This window comes from Populus alba, chromosome 7, assembly GCF_005239225.2.
Source record: "Populus alba chromosome 7, ASM523922v2, whole genome shotgun sequence".
NCBI classification, from domain to species: domain Eukaryota; kingdom Viridiplantae; phylum Streptophyta; class Magnoliopsida; order Malpighiales; family Salicaceae; genus Populus; species Populus alba.
This window is the reverse complement of record NC_133290.1, coordinates 5,854,479-5,867,942: the sequence shown is the minus strand read 5'-3', so window position 1 is coordinate 5,867,942 and position 13,464 is coordinate 5,854,479. Positions and strand designations below refer to the sequence as shown.

The 13,464-nt window shown below is 33.4% G+C and overlaps 1 protein-coding gene across 3 annotated transcripts; it reads left to right on the top strand.

Moving 5' to 3' along the window:
• The first annotated feature begins 1,909 nt into the window (after positions 1-1,909).
• LOC118047891 (uncharacterized) lies at positions 1,910-10,018 on the top strand. Of its 3 annotated transcripts, none has more exons than XM_035057322.2 (4): positions 1,910-2,149; positions 2,903-4,748; positions 5,667-7,727; positions 9,113-10,018. In XM_035057322.2, the coding sequence occupies exons 1-4, from the start codon at positions 2,076-2,078 to the stop codon at positions 9,113-9,115; spliced, it is 3,984 nt and encodes a 1,327-aa protein (XP_034913213.1). In that variant the 5' UTR covers positions 1,910-2,075; the 3' UTR covers positions 9,116-10,018. The 3 variants fall into 3 exon arrangements, with proteins under 3 accessions (XP_034913213.1, XP_034913211.1, XP_034913210.1); XM_035057320.2 differs by having other exon boundaries at positions 9,110-10,018; XM_035057319.2 differs by lacking the exon at positions 9,113-10,018 and having other exon boundaries at positions 5,667-7,780.
• Positions 10,019-13,464: the final 3,446 nt, after the last annotated feature.

Genomic DNA, 13,464 nt, shown 5'->3' with positions numbered 1-13,464 from the left:
TCATAAAATTGAGATTAAAATAGTATTTGATATTTTATTTGTGATTACTTTTTACTTAAAAATATATTAAAATAATATATTTTTTTAAAATTTAATTTTAATATTAACATATTAAAATAATTTAAAATAAAAAAATTAAAATATAAAAAAACACGATCACACTATAATATCATACAGGTACTTTACTAAACATGTCATTTATATTGGGTATTGAAATAATTATTATTAAAATATAATATTAATAATAGCATATCCCAATCAAGAAATTTAGCAGGGTGGAACAAGTATTATGTGAGTATATTTAAGAATTCTAATTAAATTTGCACTGTAAAGCTTAAAAATATTTAAGAATTCTTCCATTATTATTATTATTATTATTATTTAAACATTCTTGAATTTCTTGCACGGTGATTGTTGAATTCTAGTTCTTCTTACCGCGAAAAGAAACTATGTCTGTGTAAGATAAGCATGGCTGTAACTTTTTTATTTATTTATTAATTATATATATCAAATAAGCTAGTATTTTATGTAATTATATTTTAAAATTCTATTTTTTTTTATCATTGAAATTATGTTTTTATTATATATATATATTTTCTCGATTTTCATTTCACTTAAGAATGTCGTCTTTTACTTATAAAAATTAGAAATCGTTTTTTTAAAAAAATATCCTGACAGTAAATTCAAAGAGAGTATGATAAAAATAAAAATAATAAAATATAATCATGTATAATCATATAGTTAATATAAAAAAATTAATAAATATTTATTTTACTTATTTTGCATGTATATTATTATTTTCGCTCTATGTTAGAATAAATGGTTATTAATAGATTAGATTTTAAAAAAAGTATATATATAATCATCTATTTATATTCTCGTTTTATTTATTTATTTTTAATTTTAAAATTATTTTTATAAAAATATTAATAAATGTTATATGAATGTAAAAAAAAAAAATCACACATTGCTTAATATAAATAAAATATATTTTTAGAATATTTTTAACATTTCAAATACTATTTTTATAATATGGTACTGAAAAATGTTGTAAAAAAAAACAAAAACGAGTTGAGTCTTAAAATCTTATGATTTGATGAGTCAACATGTATTTAATTTGTCAAATTAAATTAAAACTTAAAAACTATTAAACTCGGTTAAATTCGTTCAAACTCAGTAAAATTAGTAAAATCGGGCCGATTTTACGAGTTTGAAAAACATATAAAATTATGCTTTCTGGTAATATATATCTTAACATTTTCATTGTTTTAAATTTATATCTTGCAAAACTTGTGCAATTTGATAATCAAGAGCTTGATTTTATCAATAATTATTATAATTTTTTTTAATGATACAAGTTATTTGTGGATTTTATTTATGTAAAATTAAAATACTTATTTATTCTTCACAATTTTTTATGTAAATTATTAATATATCGATTGATATATTACTTTGTTTTATCTGGATAGAATAAAAATTATAAATTGACATACTTGACCATTAAAGTAATTAATATTAAATGGTTTATCAAAATTTAAAAGGATTCGTTTATTATAAATGACGAAAGAAGTAGGTCTATTTGTCCAAGAAATAAAGGAATTAATATAAATAAAATAAAGATATTTGAATTTTTTTATTGTTTATTTTAATTATGTTATATTGTTAATTACTATTTGATTGAAATTATTAATATATAATTATTTTACTTATAATTTTATCATTTAAGTTTATAATTTAAATTTATATTATAGATTTTATATCGTTTTAAAAAAATATTTTTGGTAATTTTGATACGGAATAACAGAGTACCAAAAACACCCCGGTCTCAGGTTTGGTTTTTGAAAGCTATTCATTCGTTCACTTTTTTTTTTTTGTTATATAAATGTTTTATTTGATACAATATAATTTAATTATATAGATTTTTCATAATATCAGGAGCTACTGCTTCTCTCCTCTCCTCTCCTCCTGTAAGTCTTAAAACTAACCAATCTGTCTATGTTTTTTGGTTTTGGTTTTTGCTTTCTGAAAATCAGACCATAAAAAAAATCATCTGCTGATTCCTTGCCTTTCTGGAGATGGATGACTTCCATACCTTAACAATCACACCTCGTCAACAACATAAGCACAACCTCTCCATGCTCTGCCTCCGGTAACTCTTTATTTCTTACTCTCTTTCGCATTTTTAGTGTTTTTCAAAATCAGTTTTTGGTTTTCTCGTACTTTATATTCGTCTATTTTTTAATCGCCGATTTTTCTTACGCTGATTGTTGTTTCTGTTTTCAATATTCTTAAAAAAAAGGTTCTTTTTTAGTATTGTTGGATTTTTATTTTCAAGGCAAAGTTTGTAGCTTTGAGTGATAAAGATGAGTATTTGATGATTAATTTTTGTTACTAACTTTTGTTTTACTAGTAATAGTTGCTATTGGGTTGTTAATATGAAGTTCTGGTTAAATATTTATTAGGATAAGTGTAGCTTCCGAATTTATGGGAACGAAAATGGTTAGTTGTTATTTAGTATTTTTATTTATGGTGAGTGTTTTTTTTTTTTTTTTTTTTTGTTCTGTTGGATTAATGTTTGATTTGGAAATTTTGAGTTGGTGTAATAAATTAAGGTTAGTTTTTTTTTTTTTTTTTAATAGTAATATGTCGTATTGGGTCTGTTAGCTTGCTGAGAAAATGGTGGGAAGTGGGAAAAATGTCTATTCTATGATTTTAAGGGAAATGTTATGTTAAGTTAGTGTTTTACAATAATATGAACAGGTTGATTTTTGTATTTTATTTGTTTATAGTGCTTTCTTATGTTCTTTGTGTTTTTTTTTTTAAAATCTTCCTGTGTTTGGAATGGCGTATTTACAGTTTTTCTTGAATTGCTAATGGCCTTTGATGTGGTGGTTGGTTTCAGGGGATTGTTTCACCAGGTCAAAGCATTTCATGTTATTCTGGTTCTGTCATGTAACCTTTTATGCTTTTCCATGTGCGGACCGTGCTTGACGAATGGATTGCAGAAACCAGCAGAATATGATTCATGTGGGTCCTATGGAGATAATGGTGCTGTGGGATTTCAAGATATTAGCGTTGGTGATACTAGTTTGGGCTATGCAGCAGGAAGTTCTATGACCCTTCTAAATTTTGAGAATATTTGTACCAATTCTCATTCATTCTGCTTCCTTTCAACATTACCTGGTTTTTCATCAAAAGAGCACAAGCTTAATGTAGCTTCTTTAGAAGTTTCTGGGAGTCCGTCTGATGGTTCATTATTTGTAGGACAAATTCAGGGTAGCAGGTGGGCAGAGAACAAGAGCTGGTCATTGGATTATGGTATGTTCCAGTTATTGAATGGCCAGACTGTTTCCTGTTCCATGAACTCTAGAGAAGATGTTGATGAGTTATCATCAATGCAAACCAATAGTTGTGACCAATGCGATCCTTCTTCATGTAAAGGTCCTTTATTAATTCAGAAGAGAACAAGTGCCAGGCTGAGGAAAAAGTCTGAGATGATGAAATCTAGTTCTTTTGATGCTTCTCCCAATGTAGAAGTTAGCCCTCCTGTACTTGATTGGGGGCAGAGGCATTTATATTTTCCCTCAGTAGCATCCTTAACAGTGGCAAATACCTGTAATGACAGCATTTTACATGTCTACGAACCATTTAGCACTGATACACAATTCTATCCTTGCAATTTTAGTGAGGTTTTGTTAGGACCAGGCGAAGTAGCTTCAATTTGTTTTGTGTTTTTGCCTAGGTGGTTGGGTTTGTCCTCAGCTCATCTGATCTTGCAAACGAGCTCTGGTGGATTCCTGGTACAGGTTAAGGGCTATGCAGTTGAGTCGCCATACAATATTAGTCCTTTATCCAGCCTGGATGCTCCTTCTAGTGGACGGTTGAGGAAGAATTTTTCTTTGTTGAACCCTTTTGATGAAATCCTCTACGTGAAGGAAGTAAATGTATGGATATCAGTTTCTCAAGGGAATATTTCGCATAACACTGAAGCAACCTGCAGTTTAGAAAATTTGGGAGGTCCTGATGGGCTCAGCCTCTTGGGTGTTAAGGATTGGTTGGTTGTTAGAAGCGCTCAAAATGGTTTTCCATGGATGGCTATGAGGCCCCAAGAAAATTGGGAGATTGGTCCTCATAGCAGTGAAACCATTATGGAGATAGACTTCTCAGTTGAATCTGAAGGAAATGTTTTCGGTGCTTTTTGTATGCAGTTGCTAAGGTCCTCTCAAGACAGGACCGAAACTGTTATGTTTCCTCTTGAACTTGAACTGGATGGAAAAGTAGGCATTTCTGGTTCAGTTTCTTTTGAAACTCTGGTTCCATTTGATGTTGGCAACACTGTTGTTGTTGCTATCGCACTGAGAAATAGAGCTCCTCATGTGTTAAGTGTTGTCAAAATCAGTGAAGTTGCAGCAGCAAAGGTTTTCCAAATCAAGTACATTGAAGGACTGTTGCTTTTCCCCAGCACTGTCACACAAGTTGCTACAGTTACATGTACTCAGCTACTTGTTGAATTACATGATTCTCCATCTGAAATGTCAAATATGAACAAAGACTGCAAACTAGTTTTACTGACAAATGACTCCAGTACTCCTCATATTGAAATTCCTTGCCAGGATATATTCCATGTTTGTTTGAAACGTCAAAAGGATTCATTCATTGGATACGACAATCATTCTGACGGGGCTGAAACTGGAAATAGAAGGACAGGGTCATTGGACAGTGGCAAGCAGTCGCTGTCAGAGATTAAGGTATGCTGATTCTGATTTATCTTTTCTAATCTGTGGTCTTCTTCATCTTTCATATTGGCTTTGTATTATTCCATTGTTTCTCTTCAAATTGCCTGTATAATTTTTTATAAGCCTTGAATTCTTGTGATTTTCTTGTGATGGAAATAGTAATCACCTTAGCCAGTGATTTATGCATAAGCAGCTAACTAATGTGTTAAAACCCTTATGTGCATAGCATAAGCATATTAGAGAACAGCTAGTAATATAATAGCAGTGACCTTTGTTTTCCTTGGCTAGATTAACTGACTGCTGTCCAAATTGGATGGGGCCTTAATTTATGTAAATTGCTTGCTTAGTGAACATCTGTTTTCGAATACTGCACGTATTCAATGAAATTTCTCTATTACATGTATGGCCTTGCTAGATATTTGCTTCCTGTCCGTTACTATATGTTAATGTGACTTATATATATATGCCTTACATGTTTGCTAAATTGTTAAATTTCATGTTTGTGGTAAGTTAGCAGAGTTATTCAGGATCAAACAATCCCACTTTCTGAGTTCATTTGTCCAATCATTTATGGGAAGTGGTGGTGATAAGAGAAATTTTATGGAGGAATTAAATGAAAATGGCATTTAGTTTCCTACTTTTCAAGGGCTTCAATCTCTGCTGTTTTTTTGACTGTTAGAACGTAGAATGGATGGTCACTTTTTTGCTCCAGACACTCTCACTGCATGTTCTTGTGTCTAAGTGAATGTCTCTGTCTGCAAATGCACACATTCACACACATCCTAGAGCATCTTACCCTTTGTGTGACGCAGCTCCCCAAGGACATGCAAACAAGGGATTTCATTCTCTGTATTTTAGTCTTTTTTTTTTTTTTTTTTCATTTTGATGTTATACCTGCTGGCTGACTAAAATGGTTATGTGAATTTGTAGGCATTGGAGATAGCAGAAGCAGATGAATTTGTACTGGGTAATTGGAAATCTCAAGGTACCACAAGTGGCATGTCTGTGCTTGATGATCATGAGGTGGTGTTCCCAATGGTTCAGGTTGGAACTTATCACCCTAGGTGGATCACTGTAAAGAATCCTAGTGAACATCCAGTTGTAATGCAGCTCATTCTTAACTCAGGAGAAATTATTGATGAGTGTAGGGGCACAGATGGTTCTTTGGAGCCCCCTTCATCAAATATTTTTGTCTATACTGAATTGACTGCTCCTACTAGGTATGGATTCTCAATGGCAGAGAGTGCACTAACAGAAGCTTATGTTCACCCTTATGGTAAAGCATATTTTGGGCCAGTATTCTTTTACCCTTCAAATCGCTGCGGGTGGAGAAGTTCAGCCCTGATAAGAAATAATCTCTCTGGTGTGGAGTGGTTATCTTTGAGAGGATTTGGAGGGTCACTTTCCCTAGTCCTGCTTGATGGTTCAGAGCCTGTTCAGAGCATAGAATTTAATCTGAACTTGCCAATGCCCCTAAATATCTCTCGTATGGATGGGCTATTTAACATGGAAGAGACTACTTATATTTGTTCTGTGTCCTCGTCTAAAGAGCTGTATGCCAAGAACATGGGAGACTTGCCACTTGAGGTTAAAAGTATTGAAGTTTCTGGGTCTGAGTGTGGGTTGGATGGATTTATCGTTCACGCTTGTAAAGGATTCTCTCTTGAACCTGGGGAGTCAACAAAGCTTCTGATCTCATACCAGTCCGATTTTTCCGCAGCTATGGTGCACAGAGATCTTGAACTGGCCTTGGATAGTGGAATTCTTGTGATACCCATAAAGGCAAGTCTTCCTTTGTACATGTACAATCTCTGTAAAAAATCAGTATTCTGGATGCGGTTGAAGAAATTCTCTGCAGCAGTCCTCCTCGCCACTTCCTTAATGATTCTGATATTCTGTTGCATATTTCCCCAAGTGATTGCTTTTGGCTCCCAGGATTACTATTTTAACAGCAAGGAAAGCTCCTCTGCTACTGTAGGAAGTGCAGGAAAAACTTCTCGTATGCATCGTAACCAGAGAAAGAGTAAGTTCTCTGAGTCTAGGGGAATGGACAATTTGTTATCGTCTGTGCATCGTAACCAGAGAAAGAGTAAGTTCTCTGAGTCTAGGGGAATGGACAGTTTGTTATCGTCTGTCGGGGAAGACAAGGCCTCTAATCAGGAATCTATTGGTAAATATGCTGATGGTCATGATGGAGCCTTAGAACAGGGGCTAACCATTAAGAATTTGGCATCAACTCTAGAAAATCACAAAGAAGGTAACATTTTGTCATATACTGAAGAGGACAAATCTGTAGCGGTTGAGAATTCTGATACACTCAATGCTCCCCAACCTCCCAACCTTACAGTCAGGACCGGAAAAGAGAAAGGAAGAAGGCGAAGAAAGAGGAAGGGTGTTAGTGCATGTTTAGCAGGACTGCTTGAAGTTTCGAGTAGTCAAAGTGGAAATTCTACACCTTCATCTCCTTTGTCGCCTGTATCTGCAACACCCAATCGACTGTGGTCGCCATCTTCTGATGTGGAAAGTGTTGGGGTTAGAAATCCATTCACTCTAGCAGCAGGCCAACAGTTTGAGAGGTTTCAAGTTTCTAAATCTGCTTCCAAGATGGTTGTTGTGGAGCCCAAGGGTTCAATTAAATACCACAGTTACAACTACTTTTTGGCTACTCAAGAGCGACCTTCTGCTGCCTTTCCTTGTTCTGGTGGTGCTGCCCCTACTCTGCATTACTCTTCTCCCTTGTCATCAACATCAACAATTGCACCTATTGTGCGAGCTCCTGGGGCAAAACTTTTAAACCAAAGAAGTGTTGAAGTAAATGAAAAGTTGGGGGATGAATATACATATGATATCTGGGGTGACCATTTTTCTGGTCTCCATTTAGCGGGTAGTCCAAAGGATACAACCATGAAAACAATAGCAACAGAAGGCAATTCCGATACCTTCTTTGTAAGGGGTCCACAAGCCCTCATGAAAAAATCTCAACCAAAATCTGTGAGTTCCTTTCACCAAGAGGGTTAATAAAATTTTATGAAATAATTAAAATACATTTGGCTCCCTTTAACTCTCTGAACTCTTTTTAAAAGGCTGGTTTGTTTGTTTTTTTTTTTTTTTTTGGCAATTGGTAAATAAGAAATTGGAAAACGCTCACCTTTATATAGTGATGGATTATATATATTATATATCTCCAATTTTGCAGTTTTCAATTTTTTTAAGAAAATTTATTGAACTATTATTTTCAATCTCAATGTTTTGAAGAGAATTTCTCTTTATTTGCCTGTTGGAGGTCCTTTCCTAGACTGTTTTCAGTGAGAAAGAAGTATGCTCATATTGCTTGATAAATTGGAAATAATGATACTAAACATAAAACCTAGCAGCCAATGCATTAGACGGTGAATAGCTATTGCTTGTTGTGTTTCCTTTTTCTATCATGTTAGCAAGAAAGGCTACACTTTTGAGAATATCCCTCTGCTTGCAAGTTGTAATGATCTAATATCATGATTACAGAAATGAAGGGTAAGTTAAATGAAACCTTCAACCTAGGATGCAATACCTGACTACTGAGTCAGTTATCTTTGTGCATCTGCATCCATTTACATGCAATGTAGGAATGAGGAGTAAAGTCTGGATGTGATAAGGACGTGTTAGAATCAAATATGAAAACTTTATTTGATTGTATCATTTACTACATACTAAGTGATAATCATGCAGTTCCAAATATCAAAGGAATTGATTACAACAGTAGTTCTCAAAAGATGTGCGTAGATGACCTTTTAGTTTCCTTATGATGCTAAATGATTAGTGTGTTGTTCTGGTGCATGCTGTTTTATTTCAAATACACTTGTATGTTTATCACATGCGGTTACAAGGCACACACACTTTCTTGAGTGTATTATTACAAGGGATTATTGAGATTGTTGAGAAATTTGCAAGCAGTGCAAGAGCAGCAGCAACAGTTAAGGTGAGTGTATGCGAATTGAAAGCAGGGGAAAAGGATTCAGTTGTAAAACATTCTGAACTTGTATAGTTGCAGTGCTTGTGTTTATTTACAGAAGATTTTTTTGACTTTATTTTGTTTGTGTGCATGTATTTTGCGTATTAATGCCTCTTTATCACTTTTGATAGTGATGTGTGTATACTGGTGGATGAAATATTGTTGCAATGGGGCTAGACATTTAGCCTCTTGTAGATGTTTGACTCAAGGATACCCAATCTGCAGAAAGAAAGAGTAATATAACTCTGTAATTTGATGAAACCGCTGATATTAGTTCTCATTAAACATGTATCAAGGATACAAGTTAAATATGATTGAGCTGTGTTCCTACGTTGTTAGTGTTCTTGTTCATTATAATTGGAGTGTTCTTCCTTTGTTGTAGCAGTAAGGGCACCTTTGGTTTACATGCTGTATGAAATGTGATCCGACACCGGAAGAAGTCGCTCCTCAAATCCATGTGCTTGAGCATGGAAGGGTATGGTGTAGATGTAACAATTTGTCGAGACTTGAAACGTCAAGTATGCAAGCTTGTGATAAGGTAGCTGGAAGAACTGGAGGATTTCTCAGATTTTAAGGACCTTCCTCGGGAACTTGAGGAAGTTCGTGGGTTTGAGGGTTATAATTACCAGTAATGCAATACAAGTGCTGCAATTGATGCTTCGTTTTAAGAATTCTCCCCCCTCAGAGAGTTTGCTTCTCGTGACAAAAGAATTTCCCACCATCTCTGTGAAACTGGCTGATTGTTCTGGCATATTTTGTAAGAGTGCAATTTGCCTGTCGATTTCTTACAGTATTCTACGAACTGTTAATGCACGTGCATACATAGGAGTGCACGCTTACAAGCCTATAACTAGCATGGTAGACCATTTTACTATAAAGAGTGTTAGAAAGCTGTAACTTTCACAATAGCAGGGGCGAGCCACAAGACTGCTGCATGCCATTATTTGAAGTTAAAGCTGCGAGGACGTACAGATGAGACGGAGTTTTGGTCCATGAAATGGTGACGGTGACGAGAGAGAAGAGAGCCCTGTGGAAATATCACCAAAGAGACAGCAACCAAGGAAAGATAACAACAGTCAGATTGCGAGTAATGATTATTTGCTCCATACTTGCTGGGACCAAATTTTTCTTTAAAAATAGCTTGAAAAACGAATGGGAAACAAGACAGTGACTTGCTAAACAGGCAGCAGAATCCAATCTTCTTGTCATCATCAGTTGGTTATGGACTCGTGCTCTCATTTAATGTCATGGGGCTATACCATTCAATACAATCCTTCCTCTTTTATATATATTTTTTTGTATATATATATATTAGTAGCTTAAAAAGTTAAATCGCTGGAACCGATCTGTATGTTATTACTCATGCTAAAAGGGCTTAAAAGAAGGGGAGCCAATAGAAGTGGTCCGATTTCTTTTCTGTCTATTGGACCACATCCACAGCAAGTTATGACTGTGACTTATCGTTCTATTACGGGCTTTTTTCTTGGGCACCTTTCATATCCTAGCAATTGTATGTGGCGAGAAGAAGGTAACTTTCTGTACATAGTACAACTTGGTGACAGTGCATAATCCATCAAGTAATTCTCTCAAGATTGACATCATTTAATGAACTGATGGGACTCGGTAATTTAATGAACTGATGGGACTCGGCCAAAAATTCTTTAATAATATATGCGAATTCATGCATGACTTGTTTTTTAAAATATTTTTAAAAATTATGTTTTATATTAATATATCAAAATAATTTAAAAATATAAATATTAAAAATTAATTTTAAATAAAAATAATTTTAATTTGTTTAGAAAACGTTGTTTGAAGCACAATTTCAAATGACCCCGATTCAAATTAACTTTCGATAATTAAATTTAAAAAAATAAAAATTTTAGTAACCAATCATTTCATATGAAGGTTTGTCCTTATAAGACCAAGTACCAATATATGCTCACTCCATATAATTGCCTATAAAAATACAAAACTACATAGATACAAAAATCAAATAGCATTGATGGGTCTAGCATTTAAACCCATATCTCAGCCTCAAGGTGTAGAGTGTGAGGCACAACCCTGGCCTGTAGGTTAATGGATTAAGGTATGCATCCAAGCACATCAAATTTGGATGTGATTCATCTTTATTTTTAGGTTCATTACGTTGCATGACCTAACACATCATTGGATCTAGATAAGATATCACGAGTTCTTACAAGTCCAGTTAGGGTGTCACAACTTTCAAGAAATTCAATTGACCTAGTTAGTCTATAAACCATTAAACTTCTTGGTCGGTTTGCTATGGGTTCGAGATCCCTTTAAGAAATTGAAGGCACGTATCCAGGTACACTTGCCCCAAGAACACTTAAGGTCGGACATAACATGTTAACCTTCAAGTATATCCACATACCCTCTTTATAGTTGTTATCCAATATTAAATGCTATATCTTTTTGCCATAATTAGACCCACAAAATGACATTAGGCACACTTATGCCTAATGTGTTGCCCATTATGTCAAAATTTTTCTTAACAGTACACTACCCATTATTAGGGTTTATAAACCCAAATAATTGCTATTAAATCAAGTATTATAGTCTTTTCTCCCCTTTGCCCTTATCATTATACAAGTTGGCTAGTTCATGAATATATAAATGTCTGTGAACCATGAGTAAAACAAAACACAATTCTATACTTTCAAACATTCTTATCTTTGTTATTATTCTTTACAAATACAAAGAAAAATAAAAATGCACATCACAACCTTTAAGGTCATGTTTCTTCTACAACCTTGCTAACTTAAACACAAATGATTCCTCAAGTCCAATAAAGAACTTGTTTTGTAAGTATTTGTGATCCTAACAAATTAGTTTAGTTGCATCATTTTAACCTATCTGTAAGTTTTTTGTGTGTTTGTTTTAGATCTTTACTAGCTTACCAAGCAAGTAAAAAATGCTCTTAAAGGCTCTCTTGTCCATATAAAAATGTTTGAGAGCCTTACCTTTTTCACAACAAGTGGATCATCTATCAACTCCACCTCGTACAATTAAGTGCATGCAAATAACTCCAATTTGAAAAAAAAGATAAGCTAAAAAGAGCTGCAAAAGAGTTCTAGCATTCTTTTAATCCATATAAAAGTTGCTTACACTATCATAAACATTCTTTAGTACATGTTACAAATATGGAAAGAAAGACTTAAATGATAAGTCAACATATAACCACTAAAATAACCATTGCCATCACCATTACCTTATATCTAGGTTTCTTTTGGACATCTTAGATAGAAAAAAGATCCAAAAAAAAAAAGTTAAGTCCATTGTGATATGGGCCTTATATATAGAGGTATACAACCTTACTAGGTAAAAGGTTCTCCATTAGCCAAATATATATTAGACACACATCACTTTAGAGAGTTCATCTCCGTTAAAATAAAACTAAATAACTTAGATGAGCTCATAAACCTAATAAAACATGTATATGCATAGTAATTGGAGTTGATCATGTAAGACACAAATATTATATGTAAGATTCTCCTGACTACATTTCAAAGGTCAATTCAAACATGGTATCATAATTTAGATCTAGGATCCAATCTTGGTTTTAAGGATCTGTGTAAAACTCATAATTTTCTTCAACACAAGTATTCCAACCAAGAAAATTTTGATCAAGCTGTTCCCCATTACATATAAGGTGAATGAGAGCACTAAGGCTAACTTGAGTAGATTCAATGAAAAGATATTAAAGGTAGAGAGCTTGTTAGAATAAGTTACCAAAAAGGCCTTGATAAATAAGTGGGTGATCAGGGCTTAAATAGGATCATTCAAAATAAAATAAAGGAGATGTACTAAGGCTATATAAAAGTTATAAAAAGGTCAAATTTAATTAGACAAATACAAGTACTACCATTAATATAGGTTTTTATCTTAGATCATTGATATGAACAAATCTTGAAAAAGCTCCTCATTATCTAAAAAGATAACTTTACCTTAGGGCTCTTAGACATGCTTAGCATTAGCTCAACATGGTCATCTATATATTGAATATGAATCCATCTTTCCCTCTTATCCACTAGAATAAAAGAAGTTTTATGGGAAGAAGATAAAAACTCATATATTAGGAAATGGATAAACTTTTACATGTAGGCCTTATTTGGGAGGTAATTAACCTAAAATGGTTGATCTATATGATGATGATGAAGAAAGCCAATAAGAAATGAAAAATATAAGTGCACTTTACCGACCTCAACAAAGCATGGTTGAAGGACAACTTCTCTTTACCAAAGATAGACATGTTAGAGACTTTATGAGTAGGTTCAGATTTTTAAGCTTACTGGATGTGAGCTTAGGATACCATCAGATCTCCAAATAATCTAAAGATGATGACAAGACATCATTTATGATAGATAAATGAATATTTTGTTACAAGGCCATAGCTTTTGGGTTTAGAAATGCAAGAGCCACCTATAAAAAAAAATGATTCGGGTTTTTATGGATTATGTAGGAACATAAAAACCTACATTGATAACATACTAGTGAAGAGCATGATATTTGAATAACACAGCCATGATTTTTAAGAGATTTTCATTATTTTTTTCAATGCAAATTAAAGTTTGAATGTGTCCAAGTGTGCATTCACAATTTGGTAAGAGCCTTTTCACTTTATTTAGGTGTTAGAGACATGATTAGAAGTTACAAGAGTTTATTAGACATCCAGGAAGAGGGAAAACATAAAAAAAAAAAAAAAACAAGAGAAGA

Bases quoted from the DNA above. Each gene is read 5' to 3' on its own strand.
- LOC118047891 (XM_035057319.2), top strand. From the start codon at position 2,076: ATGGATGACTTCCATACCTTAACAATCACACCTCGTCAACAACATAAG. The intron at 2,150-2,902 runs GTAACTCTTTAT...GGTTGGTTTCAG, and splicing joins CTCTCCATGCTCTGCCTCCG to GGGATTGTTTCACCAGGTCA. The intron at 4,749-5,666 runs GTATGCTGATTC...GTGAATTTGTAG, and splicing joins AGTCGCTGTCAGAGATTAAG to GCATTGGAGATAGCAGAAGC.